The sequence below is a fragment of the Astyanax mexicanus genome, chromosome 4 (assembly GCF_023375975.1).
Source record: "Astyanax mexicanus isolate ESR-SI-001 chromosome 4, AstMex3_surface, whole genome shotgun sequence".
Lineage (NCBI taxonomy): Eukaryota > Metazoa > Chordata > Actinopteri > Characiformes > Acestrorhamphidae > Astyanax > Astyanax mexicanus.
The window spans coordinates 8,169,225-8,194,880 of record NC_064411.1 but is presented as its reverse complement, the minus strand read 5'-3'; the positions used below and the strand labels follow the sequence as shown (position 1 = coordinate 8,194,880).

Sequence of the window (25,656 nt, the reverse complement as noted above, 5' to 3'; positions counted from 1 at the left end):
AGCAGCAGCGGAGAGACAGACGGAGGAAATCCGAACACCAGCACCTCGTCTGAAGGAGACAGCAGCGAGGAGTACGAGTCTGCAGCAGCCAAAACACAAGCAAACCAAGTTCCTCCTCCTTCTTCATCACCTCTTCTTCCATCTATGACAAGATCTACCACCATACATACGCACGGGGGCTGCTGCATCCAACAAAAAGAAACGGAAGAGTAAACCTAAAAAAGGAGGTTAGAAGCAGAATGAACAGTACACTAAGAAAAAGTAAAAGAAATATTCTTTATCTCCTCTGTCTGACCTAATATTGCACTATGCAGTGTTGGGGGATTCAGTATAAAAAGAACAGGAATGAGAAATTAAGTATATTTTTAAAAAAATAGCAGAGATTTGTTGTGTTGTGTTTACAGTAAACGGAACTAAATACATATGAAGATATAGAAAATCCCCCCAAAAATGTGGGATAATGGTTATTTCTTCTTTTCTATTGGAGAATGTAAAGCTGATGGAATTGATTTATTATTCTATAATCAATTGTTTGAAATAACCAACAAAACAAAACTGGAAAGATTTTTTTCCTCTACCAGCATGGATGTAAAGACACTTGTAAAATTCTGGACAGGACACATCTTTGATTATGACACTGAGCTATATTTAAAACATTGCTGTGATATTCTGAAGCCTGCAGTTAAACCAGTGGATAATCGTGGAACGTGGTATGAAGCATCAAGTGAAACTACGTAAAGATGCTGTAGATCATTTGGTTAAATTATTATTTTGATTGGTTATCACTGCCTTATGTATGTTCACTCATTTGGAGGCGGAGCAGTCTGTGTTTCTGTTCATTGTGGCTGCTGGAGTGAAGTGCGGATTAAACAAATAACCTGTGGTTCCTTTCTAAGACTAGAGTGGAATGAGACAACGCTGACATTTGTACTTTGTGTTCAGACGTGGGACACAACTATTTCACATGCCCTAAATCATACGCCAACAAATTCAAGCAAAGACTAGGCTTTCCAAGACCAAGTGATCTAAAACACACAGAATCCGGGGCATCTACAGAGATAGAGACAGGACAGATGCAAGTTCAAGGTACGATCATCAACACTATCAAGATCATAGAGGAAGAGCAAGTGTCTAGAGTGGAGAAGCGGAAAAAGAAGTGTCTTAAGAGGAGCTTTATGAAGAGGGTAAAGAATCAAATTCAGATTGAAGTTCAGATGAAAGCGACTGGTCAAGCGAATCGTCAGAAAGTGGAGAAATATGAAGGACAGTTACGATAACCCCTTTATGCAGATGCAATTTTATGCTAATTTTCATGTGATTTGCACCAACTACACTCTAAATCATTGTATCTTACGTTTTACATAGAGCACAATGATAAATCAGGGTTTAAACTGAACTGAAACAATAATTCACCTCCAGTCTTTTATTTCCATTATTTAAGTTCCGGTTGAGAACATCAAATGCTGACAAAAATGTAAAAAAAAAAAAAAAAACCCTGTTATTTTTGGATTTTACAGTGTGTGTATGGATGCTGGTGATAAAAAATCAGTCATGTTCTACATTTCCTGATTCACCAGGGTCCTGACAAACAAGGTTCAAAATTTGTAAAAGATACAAGGAAGCATTTAATTTTTTTAAATTACCTTATCCAAAATGTAAAAGTATACCCAAAACCTTTCTGACACCACATATTGGACATCAAAGTCTTTTAGAAAATAAAAATAGAATTTCTAAAAATTGTATCAAATCCTGTCTGTAGGTTTTCTCTGTAGTATTATGTGGTGACTTGTCTGAAAGACAGGGTTGCAGATAATACAGTTAATATTACAGGAGAAGGGAAATTACTGGGATAAGTATGTATAACATGGGCTAAAAGATTCCTTTAGAGAATTTTTTCCTCTTGAGACTTTCCTCGTTTTGATTCTCGAGTTAAAACACGCATTGATAGAATATATGTTACTAAAGATATAAAAGTCCTAAATTATAGAACTGAACTCATGTAAAATTAAATGTGGGAATCAGAGAACAACGGGGGTTCTGGAAGGGAAACACACAGTGCCTAAAAATATTACTAAAAATTAGAAAAACTAAAGACATGGAAGTTTAAACCCACTCTAATGCAAAATTATGGGATTAAAATGTTTCTGGTACATAAATGTGAAAAATTTAATTGTGAACAAAATGAATATTACAGTAAACTTACAGCAGAATATGTGGAAATTCAAAGCAAAAGAAATAAAACTATAGAAGATTAAGATAATCTTTTAAAATTAAAGTCAGGATTGTCTAAAATAAACAAACATTTTTAAATTTACCACTTTAAGCAGGTATGGATAATAGTTACTCAGGAAACACAGGAAATGTTATTAAACGGGTAAATGATAAGAGAAATGAAAATGATTAAAGGGATTAGAGATGAGCATGTGAATGTAATAGAAAATAAAAAGAAAAGCAGAAAATTATAAATGAAACAAAAAAAATCACAATTTTTATCAGACTGTCCAAAATTACAAGCAGAGGACCTCTCGTCAATATCAACCAATTACAAAGGAAGAAATTGTTGAAGTAAATAAGGATTTACATGGTGGGAAAACTCCAGGACCAGACGGTTAACCTCCGAAATGTTATAAGATCTGTATAAATTAAATTATAAGTTTATTACAAAATTATTTTAATGAAGGTTTTAAAGATGAATTGTTCTATAAATCTGTGATTACCTTGATTTATAATAAATTACTAAATTTAAATAATGATAAGGAATTTTAGATAATTACTTTAGATCAGAAAAAGGCTTTTGACTATGTGTTCAGGGAATATTTATGGAATGATTTGCAGCACTATGGTTTCCCACCAAATTTCCTCCATAAGATCAAGTTATTATATGAAAAATCAGCAGCTCAAATTAATGTTAAAGGGTATTTTAACAGAATTTGAGACACATAGAGGACTCAAACAAGGCTGCCCTTTAAGTGCAGTCTTATGTGTGTGTTAGCAGTTAGTCCTCTTTTAAATAAAATTAAAAATGATACCAGAATTAAAGGAATTGATATCTTAGGTAAAGAATCTTTTAAACTTACAGACTTTGCTGATGAGGACATCACAGTAATCGTAAGAAATCAGAAAGAGCTCAGGATTATAGAATTTATGAAGACGTAGCAGGAACAAAATTCAATTTGGATAAAACAGAAGACATCTGGATGGGACAAAATGATCCTCTATTTTTGAACTTAGCAATTAAAAATCAAATAAAAATTATAGGACTTTATGACAAAATATAAATGAGCTGAAATTAACTGGAAGTTGAAAATAAATTAAATCAGTGGAAAATTGCACATTATAAAACTAGGATCCAGATAATTAAAACTTTTTTTTGTCAAAGAATTTGTTCCTTGCTACTATATATATATATATATATATAGTTAATATAATATAATATATTAGTTTTACTACACAACACAGTTTACCAGACACAGGTAAGTTAGAGTGGCAGCTTGTTTTCTACCTGCTCTGAGCTAGCTAGCTAAGCTAGGAGACTGAAGCTAATTTAGCGATTAGCATGTAGAATTAAAGAGGCTAAAAACAGCAGTAAAACAGCAGGTAGGTGTTCATACTGTCCCCTGTGTGTGTCTTTTATATTGTAATTAGTGTATTTAGCCACAGTGGTGTTAGAGCTCGGCTATGTGAGCGGTTGCTATGGCTTGTGACTAGGTAGCTAAGCGCTAGCTTGCTAGCGTAGCAGCCTCTATTTTCAGCCATTTCAGTCAAAATTGTGGAAATCTAAGCTTACTGTAAATAAATCTAAGAGCTTTACTCACCCAAATAATCAGTTTTAATGAGAGAAATCTGTGTAGATTAAAGTCCAGCACTCGTTTGACTTTGAAAGAAAATGTTTTTTTAGGAAATTAAAGTTTTGTTTATTCTGTGCCCCTCAGCTTCAAGACCTGCTGAATTACAAGGGCCCTCTAAAATACTCTATATTAACTGAAAAATATATTCACTTAAGCTTTTATTTTTAATAATAACAGCTCTTATCCTGATATTTGTGGCTGATAATGTGTGTAATAATGAGTGTTTAATGCCTATAGGAGACATGGTGTTTCTTCATTAGGCTCCCTAAGTAGTGTACAACATAAAAAATATAGAAAAATAGCCTCACGCTGCGGAAATGCGCTATGGCCCAATGCCGTCCTTGGCTGATATTATGGAGAGGAATTAGTGCCAAATTGAAAAGCAAACACTAGGGTGGAAAAATGTAAAAACAATCAACAAAATGCATTGCTTTTCCTCACTAATATGCAGAATAAGTGCCAAAATGAAATACAAAACTACTTTTACATTACATTTCATTGCACTTGATCTCTTTATTGAAAAACAATACGCACTTATTTGCATTTTCAAAACCAAACGCTGAATTAGTGCCAGAATTGAATGAAATACACCTTGAAATGTAATCAAGGCACAGCGGTATTACTTTTCACCATAAGGTACTTTAAACATTAACTCCTCCTTTAAATGTAATACTTACGAGATTGCTTTTAAACACTGATGTGATGAAAACATGCCACAATGAAAATCAATAGCTCCAGTGTGTGTGGATTTGTATTTAAAGAAAGAAACGCAGAATTAGTGTCACAAGCCACCTTAAAATGCAATCTAACGAACGGCATTGTATTCCACTGTGTGGCGCTGCGAATGTGCAAAAGCAAATCACAATGCATAGGATTGCATTCCGTCTAGGCAAGCGCTGTAATCGTGCCACATGTAAATTTAATAACTGTCCAATAGGAGTGCTCCCTCAAATTTGGGGCGGGGCTTAGACATCAGTCAGAAGCAATCGCTCGTAGTTGTACTTGAAAGCTGAATAAATGTCTTTTCGTGACAGGATAAAAGAGCAAATAAACACTGTAATTGAACAAATTGAGGCTGGGTCAGTTACAGACGACTATGTGATTTTCAAACTGGAGTGGATTTTAGAGAACACAGGCCATTTCACACTTCGCGGCGAAGACTTTCCAGAAACCTTCAAAAATGCACTGAGGAACATTCTGGAACAACTCTGTGCTCCAGCAGTCCAACCGAGAGCAGGAGGACCTCAGAAAATACCTGTCCCACTCAGCGGTATAATTCGCTATCTCAGCCTTGGATTATCAGTACCAGCTGTTGCAAAAATATTCGGCGTATCAGTTCGAACCCTTCGAAGGCGAATGGAGGAAAATGACGTGCGGTACGTCTATCAAATATAACTACGTTATAGGTATATTATATATTATTATATATACATATTATGTTATAACCCCATTGTTCCTCATGAGAAGAATGTTCAGCATTTTGGCTGTGTGAGTGGCTGATTTCTACAACAACCTCTCAGATGAGGAACTTGACGGTGTTGTAAGGGATTTGCAGCGTATGTTCCCTAACTCGGGGTACCGGATGATGCAAGGCTATCTTAAAGGAAGAGGAATTAGAGTTCAAGGTATTCTACTTACTTGTGTGCATACATACAGTACAGGCCAAAAGTTTGAACACACCTCTTTTTCAATGTTTTTTCTTTATTTTCATGACTACATGATTACATTGTAGATTCTCACTGAAGGCATCAAAACTATAAATGAACACATGTGGAGTTACATATTTAACAAAAAAAAAAGCACTAGGTGAAAAGGTGAAATAACTAAAAATAAATATATTCTAGTTTCTCCAAAATAGCCACCATTTGCTCTGATCACTGCTTTGCACACTCTTGGCATCATTCTCTAAATGAGCTTCAAGAGGTGGCCACCTGAAATGGATTTCCAACAGTCTTGAAGGAGTTCTCAGAGGTGTTTAGCACTTGTTGCTCCTTTGCCTTCACTCTGCTCCAGCTCATCCCAAACCATCTGGATTTCTGTGGTCAGCAGCAATTCTGTGGTTAGAAACTGACAGCCCATGCATATAATTTATACTGCAAGTATATGGAGTATGTGATGGGTTGAAACATGCATAATAAAATGTATATTTCTCATATCCCTAAAATGATCTAGGATTAAAAAGTATTATTCCTGGAACTGATAAATATTCGGAGATTATAAATAATATTAAGATCTAAATATATTATATTATGCAATTCTTTCTGCACAAGAACATTGACTTTATGTCAGTTTTGTATCACTGAGGATGTCATTAAATTTCAGGCTTTAAAAGGCCTGGGTTACATGGTAGAAATATTATATGATGTTATTAAAATAAATGTTGACAATACACAATGCTACCAAGATATTCTGACATCAGTTCTGCAGGATATTCTTAAGAACTGTGTTTAGTTTGATCTATTTGAACATGGGACTGTGCGATTAGGAGGCAACATGCAATTATTTGTAAATACGATTTTTTAATACTTCTTGACTTATTTATTATGTAAATACTGTACTGTTTTAATGTATTTATTTTTTTACTGAGTGCCTTGCTATCCCTTTGCTACTGTGAATGTCCCCCATGGACGGCTCTTTTGTTTTTGCACCCCTCCCCCCAAAAACAATGGTTGATAATACTGCTACTACTACTACTACTACTACTAATAATAATAATAATAATACATTATTTGTAATATTATTTTTTACAGTTGAAATTATTCAAGTAGATATACAGGGCTGATGCACATGGGTGACGTTTAAATTAAGAATACAATTATAAATAATGGGTAATATTTAGACTTCCTTTGCAAAAACAGACAAGTGTTATTTAAACACACTTTTAGGCTTGACCAAATGAGCTCCTTTAAAATATTGCGGAGAAACGCGCCTCATCAGCCGCACTTATGATTTCTGAGCGGAATTATCTTTCGTTTTAATGGCTTTTTGTGGTGAAGGAGAAAGAGATGCTTTGTTATAATTCCATTATTTTAGATACTAAATCACAGTTGTTTTATTTATTCGTTTACAATAAATCTTATTTATATATAAAGAGAAGTACAGTCCTTTAATTATCCTGACTGACCAGTAATAATAATATCAGTGCATCTGATACTGTGAATATCTTTAAACTGTTTTACTCCTGCCATTTTTAATTTCTCTAAAAATTGTTTAAATACTGACAAAATTCAATTGTTAATTTTAATTTATTTAGCTTGATTTTTTTGTTTCTGAAGAAGAGACTTTACTTATTTTATAACACACTGTTGTGACTATTTGAATCTGTCTCAATTTTTTATTTACACTTTATGTCATGTCTTAGCCCTGTCTCATGTCTCTGTGTGTGTCCCACGTGACCTGTGCCCCTGTGTCTCAGTACTTTTCCATGTGTTTCTCATTTGTAGCTCCGCCCCTGCCCCAGGTGTTTCTAATTATAGTGTTTCCTGTTTCCTTATATAGCCCTCGTCTACCACTTTGTCTCCGTCGGTCTTTGCACCTTCCCCTGTTGTTCTGTCTCTCTGTGTTTCTAAAACCCTAGCTCCGTATTTATTCCTAGTTTGTTTCCTGTGCTCCTTATTCCGTGTTTTCTCTGTTTATCTCTAGTTCCCTGTTATTTTCATTTTGTTTTCTCCCTTGCCCTGCTCAGTTTAGTTTTCCAAGTCTTGTTTAGCTTCTTGTTTATTTCCTTGTTTATTTCTAGTCCTTCTCTTATATATATATTCCCTGTTTATTATTTTATTATCTCTAGTTGGTTTAGTTTATGTTCTGTAGTGCCTCTCGTTTGTTTTCAGTTATTTAGTTATTCCCTAGTTCCTTGTAGATACCCCTGCTTTGTGTTTATTAGTTTATTAGTTTATTCCCTTGTGTATTTATCCCTGCACAGTTTCGTTTTGTATTTTATTTAGTCTCTAGTTTACTTCTTTGTTTATTTACTCACGGTTTGTTTGTTAGTTATTGTTTATCGAGTTTAGTTCCTTGTTGTTATTCCCTGTTTAATTATTATTATCTCTTGTTCGTTTATGTTCTCTAGTCTCCCTCGGTTGTTTTGGTTGATTATCTTTGTTACGTGTTTACTTGTTTCTTTGTGTTTCTTTGTTATTTATTTAATAAATTATTTATTTATTTCGCCCTACCTGCACCTGTGTCCGCCTCCTCGTCTCCCTGCCTGGGTCTTCGTGACACTTTACACTTTGCGTGCTGTTGTGGCTAATTATTTTACAAGTCCTAGCTCCTATATGTCCATATTGGACATATAGGAGCTAGGACAATAATTAGCCACAACAGCACGCAACCTGTATTTAGGCTGATTCTCTGCCCGAGCCCGACCCGATGCCCGGGGGCCGGCCGGACAAGCGGACGCGCGCGGAGAGCTGACGCGCAGATAAGCGCTTGTCCGCTGCCGCAGCTCCGCGCCTTTAAATTAAAAGCTCCGTAGGTTGCGGGTACGCACACCATGTAGAGCAGATGTCCGATCACTGACCAATAATTAAATGTGTTACAAATTGTTTCCCCCTTTCCTTGGTGTTTGGCATTTTCGTTTTGTTTTTACTCGTTGACGAAAAGTATAATAGCGGTACATTTCGTCATAGTTCTGGTTTTCAGGTATTCATGTTTTATTTTTTAGTCTCTTTTTCGTTTTCGTTAATTGGTCGTCAATTAATATTTTTGTTATTTATTTCTGAATTAATTTCTATTAATTAAATTAACTCTCTTTCCTGCTGCCTCAGTTTCCTGCATGCTGTGTGTGACTTAATTTGAAAAAAAAACGATAAAGATTATGTTGGAAGAATAGCACCTGTTTTTGCAAATGAACTTATTTGCCCCATTATTTATAACTCTTAATTAAAACGTCATCCTTGTGCATTTTTTGTTGTGTTAAAAATAATAGTTTTCATTTTTATTATATATATATATATATATATATATATATATATATATATATATATATATATATATATATATATATATAGATTGCTTGTACAATTTCAATGCTTAAATAATGGAATGCCACATCACATGGCATGGACATGGATAATATCGTTTATCTGTCCAAGGCTAATAGAGGTTTCATTTCTGTATACAGTTTGTTTGTTGTTTACATGCCTTTTAACTCTTGTCACACTCTTCAGGCCTTTAAAGAAGCTTTTCCTTGTTTTACAATCCTTAAACCGATTTTTATGTATTTTATGTATTTTCATAATTTCCTCAGTATAAAAATAAGGTTTATACTGTAGAAACAATCTGTAAAAAGGCAAATTTCTGTTAAAATTTAGATGAAGAATATCCCATAAAACACATTTAACATTAATTTAATTTTGTTATTTTAAATGATCAACTGTTTTCTTTATATTTTAATTTATTTATCATATTTGTATTCACACTTATTCCTGTTTCCACTTTTGAATATTATATTCTCAGCCTACCAGTGTCATACTAATTTAAATAAGGTGGGGTATTGAAATGAATCACAATTAGATGATCTTTATTAATTTACATAAGCAAAGTATACTGTTCAATTATTATGCTTTACGTGTACGTTTGAAGACACATGCATCATTTTTATTTCTTTACTTAATACATCAATTTTAGTCAGTATCTTAGTATCTTATCCACTACCTCCTCTGAATATTTTTCCTCTCCAAAGACACGTCTTAGTTTATGCCTATGAATACATAAACCTTGTTAATATGACAGGTAAAAAGTCAAAATATGTTTTTCATGTAAATTTGAAGTGAATGGGGTATATTTATATGTTGAGTATATATTTACCAATAACAAAACTGTCTTGATTACCTGTTGCCTTCACATATAGGATAAAAAAATAAAATGTGTTTACATGTAAAGACAGTTTGTACATGAGTACAATATTAACTGCATGCATTTAAGATTGGAGATAGATATTGTTAGAGACCACCTTTAGAAATAAGAGATAACTTTTCAGTGTTTCCACCCCTTCCAGAGCACAGACTGAAACAGTCAATGCTGCGCACAGACCCTCAAGGATTGCTTGAGCGTACACTCTGTCTACATACTGTTAGAAGGAGAGTGTACAATGTTCCTGCTCCAAATTGCCTTTGGCATATCGATGGGAACCACAAGCTCATAAGGTAATGCAACAAACAATGTTTGTAAAGCTATTTTTTGCAACTGGCAGAATAGTGTCAGCATTGTTCTTCATGTTAAAGGTAGATTCAGTGGTTTTGTCTGCTTGTATATGCACAGGTGGCGTATTGTCATACATGGAGCTATTGATGGCTTCAGCAGACTGGTGGTCTACCTGCAAGCTTCTGCCAACAATCGTGCAGACACTGTTTACAAACACTTCTGGCAGGCAACACAGAAATATGGCATCCCGTCACGAGTACGTAGTGGCAAGGGAGGGGAGAACAGAGACGTTGCTTCCTTTATGATTAGTACCAGGGGAATGAACCGCAGTTCACACATTGCTGGGAGAAGCGTGCACAATCAAAGGTACTGCAAACACATACCGCACACTGTCATTAAACACACATTTGTATTCAGGTTCACACTGTACTGTTTAAGAGGGTATCATGATAGCACCAAAAGTGGATAAAGTACAGATATTGTTGGAGAATTTTATTGTACCTTGTAAATCTCATACTGTTGCAACCTTAAAAGCCTTCTATGACATTGGTACACACGTGACATTATTAAATGGAATGACCTACCCATCTGCACCCACTATCAGGCCTTGCTCCAACTCCTATAATTCACTTGGCCTTAACATGGTCACACTTGCTGTTTTTTAGCTTCAATTTACAGACTGCTAGCATATATCTTGTTTTAACATTATTTTGAATACATATTCTCTTAAGGATTCCTGTATGGCTGCAGTCATGAATATTTATTTTATAAAGTTATCAAAGTAATAGAAATTAACCCCTTAACAGGCAGGCATTTTTTAAAATAAATGTTATTCCTGATATCACCCACCTGCATCTGTAGAATTTTTATTAAAGCATTACATATAAAGGTTTCATGTTTGATAAGAAGTTATAACTGAAAATATGAAAGTAAACCTGCAATTATCAAATTGCCTCTTTCCTAAATTTAATTTTAAAATAAATATTTCCTGAATACAAATCAAATGATTAATTTCCTATAAGCCTTTTGTTCTGTAACGATTGTTTAGCTTTTTTGTATATTTTCAAACATGCAGAATTGGGTTTGATTCCTCAGATACTGATCTGAAATTAAGTTTTCAGAATGTAAATAAGTTATTTTACTGCAGAGAAACATGCATGCATGGCCAAGGCCTGTTATGAGGTTAAATAACTTTTTACTTTTGCTTCACAAGTATACATAAAATACATTAGAGTAGTACTTAGATTAACATACAGAGCTGTTGCATTAGTAATAGTATATAATAATTATAAAATTGTTGTATAGTAATATTTTAATAAAAAATATATTTATTTCTTTATATCTTACAGAATTGAGCGCCTTTGGAGGGATGTTTACCTCTGTGTAACAGATCTGTTCCACACACTTTTCAGGAGTTTAGAGAGTGAGGGCATCCTGTCTCCAGACAATGACTTGCACATTTTTGCCCTACACTGGGTGTTTCTTCCCAGACTACAGCAGCACCTTGATTCTTTTGTTGAAGGGTGGAACAACCATCCCCTAAGAACAGAGAGGAACCAGTCTCCTCAGCAGTTGTGGCACACAAACAGCAACAGTCCAGCCAGTCCAGATCCACCACAGGTACATTTGGAACACTTGAGATGGGCATGTATGTGCAAGCATTTGAAGAATAAATAATCAAATCATTTTCGCTTATACCTAGGTGGATGAACTGTATGGTGTAGACTGGAGGGGCCCACCTGGTGATCGGGATTTAGCCCTGGTCATTCCTGAGGTGCAGCTTTCCAGGGTGCTATCTCAAGAGGAGTTGAGCAGACTTCCTCAACAGAACAGCACTAATGATGACTATGGAGTTGCTTCTTACATTCAGGCCCTTGGGTTACTTACTAACTGGTTTGGTTGACCAATGTCTTCATGCATCTCTTAAGACAGATTTTTCTATATGCACACTTACCAGTGGATTGTTGACAGTTTGTTTGTATATTACACAGTTTCTGTCAACAGAATTTCTCTCTCACACACACACACACACGCACAATCTCACACTTTTGTTTTTCTTTCCAAATAAATGAAGCATTACAAATACGTTGTACTTTTGTATTGTTTTAATCCATCTGAATATTGTATAAAAGTCATTTTCTGAGATAAAACTGTAGACAACTTCAGTCAGTGTATGTTATGTCAAGTATACAGTTGATGTAAACTCTCTCTATTCTAAAGACATCTGGATGAACACTAGACTTTCTAAACACTAATCCAGACTACTCCCAAGAACAGCACAACACAACAGGCAATCAATAGAACATTGGCTAAATCTGACACTTATATTATAAATATAACTCTTATAATTAATGTATTTGGCTGCACCCATTGCTGACAGGTGTGCAAATGCACACACAGCTTGTCTAGACGTACAACCCTCTGTAGCAGACAGACAATCTATTGGCACCTTTCTTAATGCCTGAGGTGGGCTCCAACATTGAGCTGTAGAGCAGTGTTGAGGATAAGGTGGAGTGGTAACAACCTCACTCTAATGCTCTCGTTGCTGGATGAAATCCAGTCCTCAGAGCAGTGTTTTAAAATGAAGTAGAACACCTCTTCAATTCGTCAATAATTTATTATTTGGTTAAGCATTTATTCTTTTGGTTTGGTAAAGAGGTGATGGTGGTCCAAAAACAGCCTTCTGTGAACATCAGAGACAGTTACTCCAACAAAAGCAGGAAAAAATCTTGGTACCCTTAATTGGAGAAGAAAAACAGTAAATAACCAGTATCTGTAGTGATCACCTTCAAAATTCTAAGTCTCCATTGGTATGTGGAGAACTAATTTGAAAAACAACAAACAAAAAGTTGTGTTCAAGGTGTACTCTGAGTGCAAAAAACTGCACAAAAGCTATACTAAACAAGTCCAAATCCACTGTCGGTGGTGGACACTGCAGCTGCAAGATCCATCTTTAATTCCCGATAAGACAAGTAGTGTCCTGGAATTTTGAGGGTTTCAAAACAGGTAACTGCAGTGGGCATGGACACCTTCTTAACTTTCACATAAAGGTGCTGGGGTAAAACAGCCCACCCAACCCAGAATTTGAGGAGCTCCAGAAGTTCATCCGATGTACCTGAAATGGTGTGAAGACATTTAATTCAGTCATGCTTTTTCAAAAATGTATTACCTGACAATAATCAAAGAGATGTTATTAATGATCTGGCCTCTAACATTTCCCAGTTAATCCTAAAATTAAAATCAACACTTACATTAAAGTAACTCTATTTCAGTAATTCAGTTACAAAATGTGAAACTCATCTATTACATAGATGTATTAAACACAGAATGATCTATTTTAAGCCTTTATTTATTTTATTGTTGATTTTTGCTTACAGCCAATGAAAACCCAAAAATCAATGTCTCAGAAAATTTGAATATTATATAAGACCAATTGATAATTTTGGCAGTCTGCCAAGTCCTGCTGGAAAATGAAATCTGCATCTCCATAAAAGTTGTTAGCAGAGGGAAGCAGGAAGTGCTGTAAGATTTTGTGGGAAAACAAAACTGCACTGACTTTAGACTTGATAATAAAACACAGTGGATCAACACCAGCAGATGACATGTCTCTCCAAACCATCACTGATTGGTGGAAACTTCACACTAGACCTCAAGCAGTTTGGACTGTGTGTCTCTCCACTCTTCCTCCAGACTCTGCTCCCTTTATTTACTTTCAATGAAATGTAAAATTTACTGATGATCAGTGATGGTTTGGAGAGACATGTCATCTGCTGGTGTTGATCCACTGTGTGTGTTTGAAAGAGGGGGTGATGCTTATTCAGTGTAGCTCGGTTTATATACATACATATGTTCGCCTTTCCAATCTCTCCCCATTTTCCATCGTGTACATTAAAAATAAATGTTAAAATTAGAAGGAAAATGACTAGCTCTGTTTTAGTTTCTGTAACAACGTAGCCTGAGAGCTCGACGCAACAGTGTAAAGTTAGTTCTGTTTAGTAATATTTTAGAGTGGCTCTACACACATTTAATTTATTTTGCTTCATTATACTAACTGATAAGTGATTTACACATTAAACATATTACATGTTAAATAGTTCAGTAATAAAAAAATCTGCTTTAATGTTTTATTTTTGAGCCAATATTAAAAGCAATTTTAATATTTTTTATTTAAAAAAAATGAATCTCTTTCAAGTTACTAATTTGTGTTTTATATTAGTGTTAAGGCATTTTTTAGGCTGTAATGGCCATCTCTTTCTCTTTTTCTTTGGGAAGCAGGTTTAGAAATCTCAGCCAACAGCCAGATTATTAAAAATCTATTCAAAGTTTTAAAGTAAATAGTCTATATTTAGTTTAAAACACGCGAGTGGGGGCGGGGCTGGTGACGTCATGGGTCCTGCGTTGTGTAATATCGCGATATATATCGCAGAAAACCAAAACAATGCGATGTGAAATTTTTCCAATATCGTGCAGCCCTAACACACATATATATATATATAAATATATATATATATATATACACACATATACATACATGTGTATGTATGTATGTAAAAAAAAGGAAAGAAAAAAGAAAAAAAACTAGCTTAAACATGACAATAATAAAGAATAAAATGAATAAACATTTTACCTGACTCAATGTACTCCCGCAAATAGGTTGTGACACTGCACTTTGTAGAAATGTCAAGCCCGTCATCAGATTCAGTGTCAGAGTCTGATGGCCATACAATACGATCAAGAATCATCTTTAAAAAAAAGAACAAAAAAGACAGTGAAATCATTGAAGAAGAATGTCCAATGTGTTACATATGTACTACAATGTGCGGTGTACAATGTACCTCTGGGGTAACAAAAATCTTGGATGCTTGAGGGAAAATGATATTCAGAGCATCAGGCCTTTCCTTGAGTAAAGGCATCAGTCCACTGTCTTTCAAGCCTCTTCTGAGTTGTCTGAGTTGCTCTCTTCTACGGCCAAGGACCTAGCAAAAGGCATGGAATTTAGCCAAATCCTGTAGTCAATACATATTGTAACGCGTTTTATCCCTTTGATGCACAACATGGGTCAAATGTGTCCCGGACAAGTTTTATTTTCTATATCAGAATTCAAGGTATTCCTCAAGTAACTTGTTTTTGGGTATAGTTCATCATTATTATTTTTTTCTTTTCTTACTTTTTAAAATAAATACTCTTTGGTATCACTACCCCTCTCATGCAAACATGGGTAACAAATGACACAGATATTTTCTAATGTTATGTTAAAACTATTGAAATCAGTACTGAGTTAGCTGTGTGAGGGGAGCTGTTTTGAGCTATAGCTGAGTTGTAAAATGGTAAATGTAGGTTGTGTCTGACCTGTGTGTGTAAACCTGATGTGGAAAAACAAAAGCTTCTTCATAAAGTAAGAAGAAGAAAAAAAAAAGAAGATTTGAGCTAAAGAAACACTCATCCATACATGAATACACACTGAAAATGAACGTGGTTCATTATTGACGCATGTGTGCATGCATTAAAGGGGGTGTGATGCAAAGAGGGCTTTTGATTCAAAATGTAAGAAAGGTAAGAATAATATAAGCATGTGCAAAATAAGTTAATTGAGAAACACATTACATTTTTTAATGAATTAATTTATTGCTAAGATACATCATAGAACTCATACATGAAGTTGCATAGAAAATGAATGCGGGTCATGTTTGACCCATGATGTGCATTAAAGCAGGTGGTACATATGTTGTGCATCAAAAGGTTAAAAATAGCTTTTTATTTTCTCTAAATTTGTGTCAAACTTTTGTTCTCAAGACCAACACTTACCGCATGCACTAGCACTTTCTCTGCAAGCCACTAAAAACTGAAGGACTCAAACTACTCAATCCTGGGCCGCCATGCAGGATTGAGTGTCCTATCATTCGTCCAGCAACCACATAGAGTCCACTGTCTAGAAGAATTTTAGATGTCGATGGCACCTGGTGATCTTCCTCTCCAAGAAAAAAAAGGGTTTTCCCAGGACCTTCTAAAAATAAATAAAAAAATACAATTATTAGTTAAGCATAGGACTTAATTACTAAATTAACAAAACAATTTATGGAGGACCAAAACTGCCAAAATAAAAAATAAATAAATAAATAAGTTTATAAGTAAGTAATATAGTGATTAAAATGGTAAAGATTAATTTTCTCTTTTGATTAGTTTGTTTATTTATTTACATAACTATTTATTTCTGCAATCATTTATTTACCGATTTATTTATTTTTGTATTTATTAATTTCCCGATTTATGTATTTCTGTATTCATTTATTTTCCCAATTTATTTATTTCCTGATTTATTTATTTCCCAATTTATTTATTTCCTGATTTATTTATTTCCCAATTTATTTATTTCTGTTTTACCTTTTCCTTATATGATAATTAAGGGGCTGTCCAGCAATGATTTCACGGTGTCTTAGCATTTCTATTGGTTGATCGTTTTAGATAACCTAGATTGATGTCTTTCCCCTTTGGCGGTAACTTTGGTAACGTAGAAGATTTTTGTAAAACACGCCCCTTCATTATCATATAAGGACAATGAAATGTAGAAATAAATAAATAAAAAGTAAACAATGTTAATATTAAGAAACCCATAAATAACAAATAATTAAGATATTTACTTTTATAGATATGTATTTATTTTTATATTAATTCTAATTATTCTTTACCATTTTAATCACCTGTGGCACGGGCAGCCTGACAGCCGCGCTGCCAAGCAGCCTGAAGAAGCCCCACCAGCGGAACACCGCTGTCCGCGGTGCTGAACGCTCCTCCTTGTTCAGCACCACTGTTGTGGAAAGCCGCTCGGACCGCGTGGCTAGGGGGCGGGGCACAGCAATCACGCACGGCTGGCGGCCACTGAGGCACCCAGCTGAACCGCGGCTCCGGACACGAGGACGCCGTTTTAAAAGGAGAAAGACAGAGGAGCTCGGGGTGGCCGGTTCTACCCCACCAGTTAACTAACCGTTTGTTTCTCTTTTCTCCCTCCTTTACCTTCTCTCTTTCTCTGACAGCGGACTGACGAGAAGCAGACGGCGCGGCGGAGGTCACACGCTTAGAGTGCTCTATCCTCGGCAGAAAGTTGACCTATCCCTGGCTTCAGCTACTGGCTTTCTCACCAATCTTCACTACGCCCACAAGACAGTAGCTGTACCCCCCCCACTAGATTTTTTTTTTCCTTTCTCTCTCTCTCTCTCTCTCTCTCTCCAGCCTCTCTGGAGCTACATTCCCCTGCCTGGCCAGGTGTGCTTAGTATTGTCGCACCCTGGCATTATTGATTTAGTTCGTTCCGGCCGATGGCCGTGTATTTCTGTTAAACCTCAATTTTTTCCCAAATAAAATACCCCCTACGGGTGGGTTTTGTGAGACTGTCGTCTTTCCTCCCATTTTTTTTTTAAGGGTCTAGCGCCCCTGGCGCCACAGTGGTGGAGAATGCGGGAATCTACCCATGCTAGAACCCTAGGAGGCGACCTAGATATCTAGAACCAAAAAAAAAAAAAAATAAATAAAAAAAAAATGTATTATTATTATTATTATTATTATTACTATTTTTTTCCCCTTCTCTTATTCTTTTCTATTTCCTTCTCTCCTCTCTTGCTCCCCTCTTATCATCCCTCCTGGGCCCAAAGGCCGTGAAGGACGGGGAGGATGGACCAGTTACTGCAACATCTGTTGGAGAGCAACCTGCGACAACATGAGGTAACACAGGAGTTGACCAGGGGATTGAAGGAGGTGACCGAAGAACTGGTAACGCGCAGACGGACGCCAGCCCTGTCGCCGCTCCCCGACAACAAAAGATCAGCACAACATCTCCTCACCAAGCTCACCTCCGAAGACGACATCGAAGCCTACCTGTACACCTTTGAATCAATCGCAGAAAGGGAAGTATGGGACAAGGAGGACTGGGCGAATATTTTGGCTCCCTTTTTGACTGGTGAGGCCCAGCTTGCCTACTATGCCCTTACCCCCGCAGATGCGCAGGATTACCAGCTGCTGAAAGCGGAGATCCTGGACCGCCTCCGGCTCGGCCCCGCAGCGGCTGCCGCGGAGTTCCACCGTTGGAAGTACCGACACACAGACTCCCCCCGGGTCCAAATGTCACAACTCCTCCGCATCACCCGCCGTTGGCTCCAGCCAGATCGTATGACGGTCGCAGGCATCATAGAGCGAATAGCCATGGACCGTTTTCTGCGCTCCTTGCCCGGGGAGTTGCAAAAATCTGTTGGGTGGAAGGATCCAGCCTCATCCAAGGAGATGGTGGAGGCTACAGAGGCTGCAGAGTCGGTTCTCGCCATTAACCGACATGAAAGGAGAGAAGCGCCTGCCCCGGCCCCCAGGCGCGAATTCAGCCGTCCGCGGCGGGAGGACAGGGAGAAGGCAGATTTTTTTCTCCGCCATGCACAGGGCACTCCAGGGCGAGCTAATAACCCAGTGCCCAGTCCCCGCGATGAACCGATGCCCACTGAGCGCGACCAACCCAGGGGCCCCGCAAGAACCTGGCTGGTCGGCTGCAGCTATCACGAACTGCCCGAAAAAACGAGCCAAACCAGAACCTTCCATGTAGACGGCCGGCCCCTCCAAGCCACCCTGGATACAGGTAGCTCCATCAGTCTCGTCAGGCGTTCGGCTGTTCCGTGGCTCAAACCTGACGGGAGAACCCTTGAGGTGGCCTGCATACATGGGGATGTACGACGGGTTCCCACAGCTGCTGCTCACGTCCGTGGCCAGACCGGTAACTATCCCATTTTACTCGGTCTCCTTAATGACCTCCCTGTCCCCCTCTTAGTAGGTCGGGACTTCCCCGCCTTCGACCGGGAGCTGCGGCAGAGCTCGGATTGGGTCCCCCCACTCCGCCACCGCCCACGACCTAGAAAACGTCGAGAGCCGAGGAGGCGTGCGCTGCTAGTACCCACTGCGGACGAGAGTGAGGAGGCAGGCTCGGAAGGTGAGCACACACCCCCTGCTAATTTCCTCTCTTCTCTGTACCAGCAGGTTGTAGCCGAGGGTGAGTTCCAGCGCGAACAGAAAGAGGACGACAGGCTGAAAAACGCGTGGGATAACGTGCGGGTAGTTAATGGGGCCGTCCACGGCCCGACACCCCTTCCCCCCACCTATTTTAAGGTTGAGGACAACCTCCTCTACCGAGTCACTCTCCTCGGAGCCGAACAGGTAGAACAGTTGGTAGTGCCTCGCACACGGATAGACACAGTTATGCATCTCGCACACCGCCACCCCCTTAGCGGACATCTAGCGTCCGAAAACACGCTTAATCGTATACTACCCCGTTTCTATTGGCCCAGCATACATGCGGAGGTTAAAAATTTCTGCCAACGCTGCCCACGGTGTCAGATCACCTCCCCAAAAAGACCAGCACCAGCCCCATTAATTCCGCTCCCCATTATTGGCATCCCTTTCGAGGGAATTTGCATGGATATAATAGGCCCCCTCCCTAAGTCGGCCCGGGGGCACGAATATATACTCACCCTCGTAGATTACGCCACTAGATTCCCGGAAGCCATACCCCTACGAAAAGCTACCTCGCGCGCCATCGCTCGCGAGCTTGTGCTTTTAATTAGCCGCGTCGGCATCCCCCGTGACATTATATCGGACCAGGGCACCCCCTTTATGTCCAAGTTGATGTCGGACCTGTGTAAACTGTTATGCATTAAACAGCTGCGCACGTCCGTCTGGCGCCCCCAGACTGACGGACTTGTAGAAAGATTCAATCAAACACTGAAACGCATGCTCAAGCGCACGGTCGAACAGGATGGCCGAGATTGGGACCAGCTGCTGCCCCACGTATTGTTCACCGTTCGCGAAATCCCGCAGGCCTCCTCGGGGTTCTCCCCCTTTGAGCTATTGTATGGCCGCCGCCCTCGAGGCCTCTTAGACGTGGTCAAAGAAGCCTGGGAAAACCAGCCCTCACCACACCGCTCCGTCATAGACTATGTGCGCCACATGCAGCAGCGCCTCGACCAGGTCTGGCCCATCGTGAGGGAGAACATGGAGGCTGCCCAGCGTGCCCAACAGCGTGTGTATAACCGCCCTGCCCAACTCAGGGAATTCCAACCCGGAGATCGTGTGATGGTCCTGATACCGACCTCCACCTGCAAATTTCTGGCCTCTTGGCAGGGACCAGTCACGGTGAAGGAAAAAGTGAGTGAGGTGAACTACCGAGTGGAACAACCGGGTAAGAGGAAAAAGGAGCAAATTTACCATGTCAATCTCCTAAAAAAATGGCTCGAACCCGTACCTCTCCTGTCTGCCTTTGCCCATAGCAGTCCTGCAGAAACTCCTATCGCTGCCTCGTTTGGTCCTGAACTGAGCCCCCATCAGCGCCAAAACCTCACAGAGTGCCTGTCCCGTTTCAGGAGAGTATTTTCTGAACAGCCGGGTAAGACCCACATCATTCACCACCAAATACACACCCCCCCCTCAGACAATCATCCGGCAGCGTCCCTACAGGCTGCCCGAGGCTCGTCAGCAGGCCGTCGAGGAGGAGGTGCAAAGGATGCTAACCCTTGGGGTCATCGAGCCTTCCCATAGCCCATGGTCCAGCCCGATTGTGTTGGTGCCGAAGCCCGACGGCAGTTGGCGCTTCTGTAATGACTTTCGCAAATTGAATGAGATTGCTCTGTTTGACTCCTATCCTCTTCCCAGGGTGGACGAACTGATTGACCAACTCGGGAAGGCCAGGTTCGTAAGCACCCTCGACCTCACGAAAGGCTACTGGCAGGTCGCGTTCGCCCCAGCAGCCAGAGAGAAGACTGCCTTTTCCACGCCCTCTGGCCACTGGCAATACACCGTTCTGCCGTTCGGACTACACGGAGCCCCGGCCACGTTCCAGCGGCTGATGGACATCCTGCTCCGCCCGCACACCACGTATGCAGCCGCTTACCTGGACGACGTGATCGTGTACTCAGAGACCTGGGCCGAACACCTGTTCCACCTCAGTAAGGTTCTCACCACCCTACAGGATGCCGGACTCACCGCCAACCCCTCCAAGTGCCATCTCGGGCTGACCGAGGCCCAATATTTGGGCTATAGGATAGGCAGGGGTCTGCTCCGGCCGCAAGAGAAGAAAATCCAAAGCATCCTGCACTGGCCACGCCCCCGCACCAAGACTGACGTGCGAGCTTTCCTCGGTCTAGCGGGGTGCTACCGCCGCTTTGTTCCGCACTTTTCCACGACGGCCTCACCCCTAAGTGACCTCACCAAAAAGAACCAACCCGAGCAAGTCCGATGGTCCCCGGAGGCCCAAGAAGCCTTCGAACACTTAAAGAGACACCTGACCTCTGAGCCCGTCCTGAGAAGTCCGGACTTCGACAAACCCTTCGTCCTCCAGACCGATGCATCCAACACAGGCCTCGGGGCGGTGCTCACGCAGGAAACTGAACAGGAAGAGCACCCCGTGCTTTATATCAGCCGCAAACTTAACCCTGCCGAACGCAATTATGCCACTGTAGAACGCGAAGCCTTGGCCATCAAGTGGGCTGTGGAGGAACTCCGGTACTATTTAACGGGTAGGCCCTTCACCCTTGTTACAGATCACGCCCCCTTAACATGGATGGCAAAGGCCAAAGACACCAACCCTCGCGTGACACGTTGGTTTCTGTCAATCCAGGACTTCGCGTTCCGGGTACGTCACCGAGCAGGCCGGCTGAACGCCAATGCAGACGCCCTCTCTCGTCGTCCGGACTCTGACTCGGGGACTGCGGGCTCCCCTGGTAGGTCTCTGAGGGGGGGGTCTGTGGCACGGGCAGCCTGACAGCCGCGCTGCCAAGCAGCCTGAAGAAGCCCCACCAGCGGAACACCGCTGTCCTCGGTGCTGAACGCTCCTCCTTGTTCAGCACCACTGTTGTGGAAAGCCGCTCGGACCGCGTGGCTAGGGGGCGGGGCACGGCAATCACGCACGGCTGGCGGCCACTGAGGCACCCAGCTGAACCGCGGCTCCGGACACGAGGACGCCGTTTTAAAAGGAGAAAGACAGAGGAGCTCGGGGTGGCCGGTTCTACCCCACCAGTTAACTAACCGTTTGTTTCTCTTTTCTCCCTCCTTTACCTTCTCTCTCTCTCTGTCTCTGACAGCGGACTGACGAGAAGCAGACGGCGCGGCGGAGGTCACACGCTTAGAGTGCTCTATCCTCGGCAGAAAGTTGACCTATCCCTGGCTTCAGCTACTGGCTTTCTCACCAATCTTCACTACGCCCACAAGACAGTAGCTGTACCCCCCCCACTAGATTTTTTTTTCCTTTCTCTCTCTCTCTCTCTCTCTCTCTCTCTCTCTCTCTCTCCAGCCTCTCTGGAGCTACATTCCCCTGCCTGGCCAGGTGTGCTTAGTATTGTCGCACCCTGGCATTATTGATTTAGTTCGTTCCGGCCGATGGCCGTGTATTTCTGTTAAACCTCAATTTTTTCCCAAATAAAATACCCCCTATGGGTGTATTTTGTGAGACTGTCGTCTTTCCTCACATTTTTTTTTAAGGGTCTAGCGCCCCTGGCGCCACATCACCATATTACTTTTATTGAGTAATTTACTTACGTTTTTTATTTATTTATTTATTTTTAATTTTGGCAGTTTTGGTCCTCCATAACAATTAACATACAAATGTAAGTAAATAAACATAGCTGGTGAAAAGTGAGAATACAAAAATTGCGCAATTTATGCTACATTTATCTAATATTTAACAAGGTTTCAGTTTAATATAAAATGTCAGCTAGTCCAGACTAACCCATCATAGTTTTTATAAACAGCATACCTATGTTCAGTTCAAAACCAAACTGTAGTTTTGATATTGTTCGTGAAAAAAAGAATCTTTTGACGCCATCTCCCAATGCAGCATCACCTAAAACAAAATAAGTACACATTTATATATTAAAAAAAAAAAAAGAAAAGAAAAAAAAGTCATTTATTCAATAACAATAAAAACAAAAAGGTCAGTGACCTACCTTGTAAAACCACAGTAAGGTTTCGGGCCCAGTTTATGTTGGGGGCTTTGTAAAACTGCAGAATAGCCCTCTCCCGGTCCTCTGGACTATGTCCCATGTTCAGTTTGATTGTCAGATCCTCCTCAGACTCAGCAGCTTTCAACAGTTGATGTCTGTAAATGTCAACTGCTTTCGTAATATCTGGCTCAGTTTTCCACTCTGTAAAAGTTACAAAAATTATGCTTTACATAAAGCCATTGTGCTTTACATATACCACATGAGAGGAAAATGGACACAATGCAAGATCACAAACCTTCACTAGTGCAACTACCACTTTGTCTCTGCCTCAAGTCTCTATGTTCATTGTCTGTACTGTTCCGATAGTGAATCCTTTGGATATTTCCCATTTCCCCTGGAGTGGTGTTCCCATCTTCTGTCTCCTTTTGTTGTCCGTCCTCTCTTTCCTGTTGTCTGTCTTCTCTTTCCTGTTGTCTGTCTTCTCTTTCCTGTTGTCTGCCCTCTCTTTCCTGTTGTCTGTCTTCTCTTTCCTGTTGTCTGTCTTCTCTTTCCTGTTGTCTGCCCTCTCTTTCCTGTTGTCTGCCCTCTCTTTCCTGGTGCCTTCCAATACCATCTTGAGTCCTTTCAGCTTCTATATGCTCCCTTCGTCTGTTGTTTCCATGCCTGCCTGTCCTACCGTCTGAATTATGTCTAGCAATTTTAATGTCAGAGAGATTAAAATTAAAAAGATATGTTCTTGGCTTGAAACATTACTCTACACACTATTCCCAATGCTAAAAACCAAGAAGTACAATTTATCATGAGAGCTAATTGCAAACTCCCAAAAATTATGCAATGCATGATGACATGCCTTAATTATTTAATGTGAATGAGCTACATAACAGGGCTGCACTATATTGGATTGTTCGCATTGTTCTATTTTTTCTTGTGTTTACGCCCGCTCCCCCTCCCTCTCGCGCTCACTCAGAATGCTGTGTATCTACTTCTTAAGAATCAAAACACTGCAACGGCGTGTTTGTTTTTATTGCCACGTGACATCGCAGGGTCCGCGATGTGACTATCGCACGTGCACACATCGCAATGTCAATGCTTAAATTATATATTGTGCAGCCCTACTACATAGCAAAACTGACATTACAGACAAATAACCATAACTTATCTTGAATAAACATCAACATGTGTAGGGATGGATGCCTGTCTCATGAATTGCTTGCAGTACAGGCACTGTATGGTTGGACCACCTGACGATGTAGGAGTAGATATCTAATTGGAAAGAACAACTTTTACTTATGTTTTGTAATATATTTTATACACACAACACAAAAAATGTTGCACTCTGAAGGCACTAACAGGAACGAAAAAAGGGACAGGATGGATTTGGGCAACCTACACAAGCAGTGATGAACTATTTACAAAAAAACAATAAAGTTTATTCATTTGAACGTTAAATATCTTGTCTTTGTAGAGTATTCAACTGAATATAGATTGAAAAGAATTTGCAAAACAAAAAGATTTAGGTTTTGTAAAACAAAAAGAAGGAATGTCCAATGAATGACAGTTTGCATTTTAAAGTTAAATTCGCCACAAAAATGAATTTTACAACACTATTCTATTTTTTCAGATGCACTAGTATCTTCATGTACACATACATAATTATGGTGTTATAAGACTTTCTGAGAAAAACTCTGAAAGGGGAAGCATATTAAATATTTTTTCAACACTATATTAGTAGATAACATATAAAATATACTTACTCTTTCCATGCTAAGATTAGCTTGAAGTGGTCTCACATAAAGGATTGAAGAACCAACCCCTGCCTCTGTGGTGAGATACAAGGGTGTGTATCCACTCTCTGGACATGGAATTATCTCAAGTGTTTTGGACCGTGTCATTCCGCTAGTTCGCAACAGCTCAAAGCCCCCTCCTTCCTGAAGCTTTGGAAAGCTTGTTGTCAACTGATTTTGGAACTCTTGAGCATCACAAGCCCGGTCTATAAAATAAATATTGGTTATGTATACTTTTGATCTCTTTTGCAGAAGGCAGCATATGCGATATGCGGTGTGATGCGATATGTCCCCCTTACAGTACCTCTGCGGCCCCATGGGGGGGCCCACAGGTTGAAAACCACTGCTTTAGTGTATTTATTGTTAAGGAATGATGTATATCATTGTTTTTAAACGGCAAAGATGACACAGTTTTAAGACTAGTTAAATACATGTTTATTATCAAGAACACAGTAAAAATAGATGCAATAAGAACGCACAACCTTTCTCCTAAATATTTTAAGTACATATCTGAACAAGATTTTTGACAAATAAAGGGAATCTGTGTAAATATTTTAAGTACATATCTGAACGAGATTTTTAACAAATAAAGGGAATCTGTGTAAATATTTTAAGTACATATCTGAAGAGAATTGTCTGGCTCTCCTTTTTCATTTGGCTTGAAGCCGAAATGCTCCCAAACCGGCGACGTCGCTTTTAGTTTTTTGACCAGAATAGCTTCAATAGTCTCCATCTTTGAAAAAACAGAGACAGACTCTAGACCAGTGGTTCCCAACCTATGGGTCGCCAAAGATCCACGATGGGTCGCGAAGCCCTCTTGATTTTAAGGGGTTTCATTTTAATACTATATATAGTCTAGGGTAAGCAAAATTCGCCGCGCTGCGCTGCGCTCTCTCTGTCTCTCTCTCTCTCTTTCTC

General features: G+C 39.8%; 2 protein-coding genes across 2 annotated transcripts in view; one reads left to right on the top strand and one right to left on the bottom strand.

Annotated features, from left to right (window-relative positions):
* The window catches only part of LOC111197026 (NACHT, LRR and PYD domains-containing protein 12-like), a 72,595-nt gene that overhangs the window by 26,067 nt on the left and 20,872 nt on the right, over positions 1 to 25,656 (bottom strand). The gene's annotated exons all lie outside the window — the stretch shown is intronic.
* On the top strand, positions 5,347 to 12,077 carry LOC125801426 (uncharacterized). Its single transcript, XM_049478158.1, has 5 exons — positions 5,347 to 5,473; positions 9,847 to 9,994; positions 10,110 to 10,358; positions 11,405 to 11,612; positions 11,695 to 12,077. Exons 1-5 carry the CDS (start codon positions 5,407 to 5,409, stop codon positions 11,893 to 11,895), a joined length of 873 nt encoding a protein of 290 aa, XP_049334115.1. The 5' UTR covers positions 5,347 to 5,406; the 3' UTR covers positions 11,896 to 12,077.

Coding starts and splice junctions, on each gene's coding strand:
- LOC125801426 (XM_049478158.1), top strand. CDS start 5,407: ATGTTCCCTAACTCGGGGTACCGGATGATGCAAGGCTATCTTAAAGGA. Junction 10,359..11,404: donor AGAAGCGTGCACAATCAAAG/GTACTGCAAACA, acceptor CACACTTTTCAG/GAGTTTAGAGAGTGAGGGCA. Junction 11,613..11,694: donor CCAGTCCAGATCCACCACAG/GTACATTTGGAA, acceptor GCTTATACCTAG/GTGGATGAACTGTATGGTGT.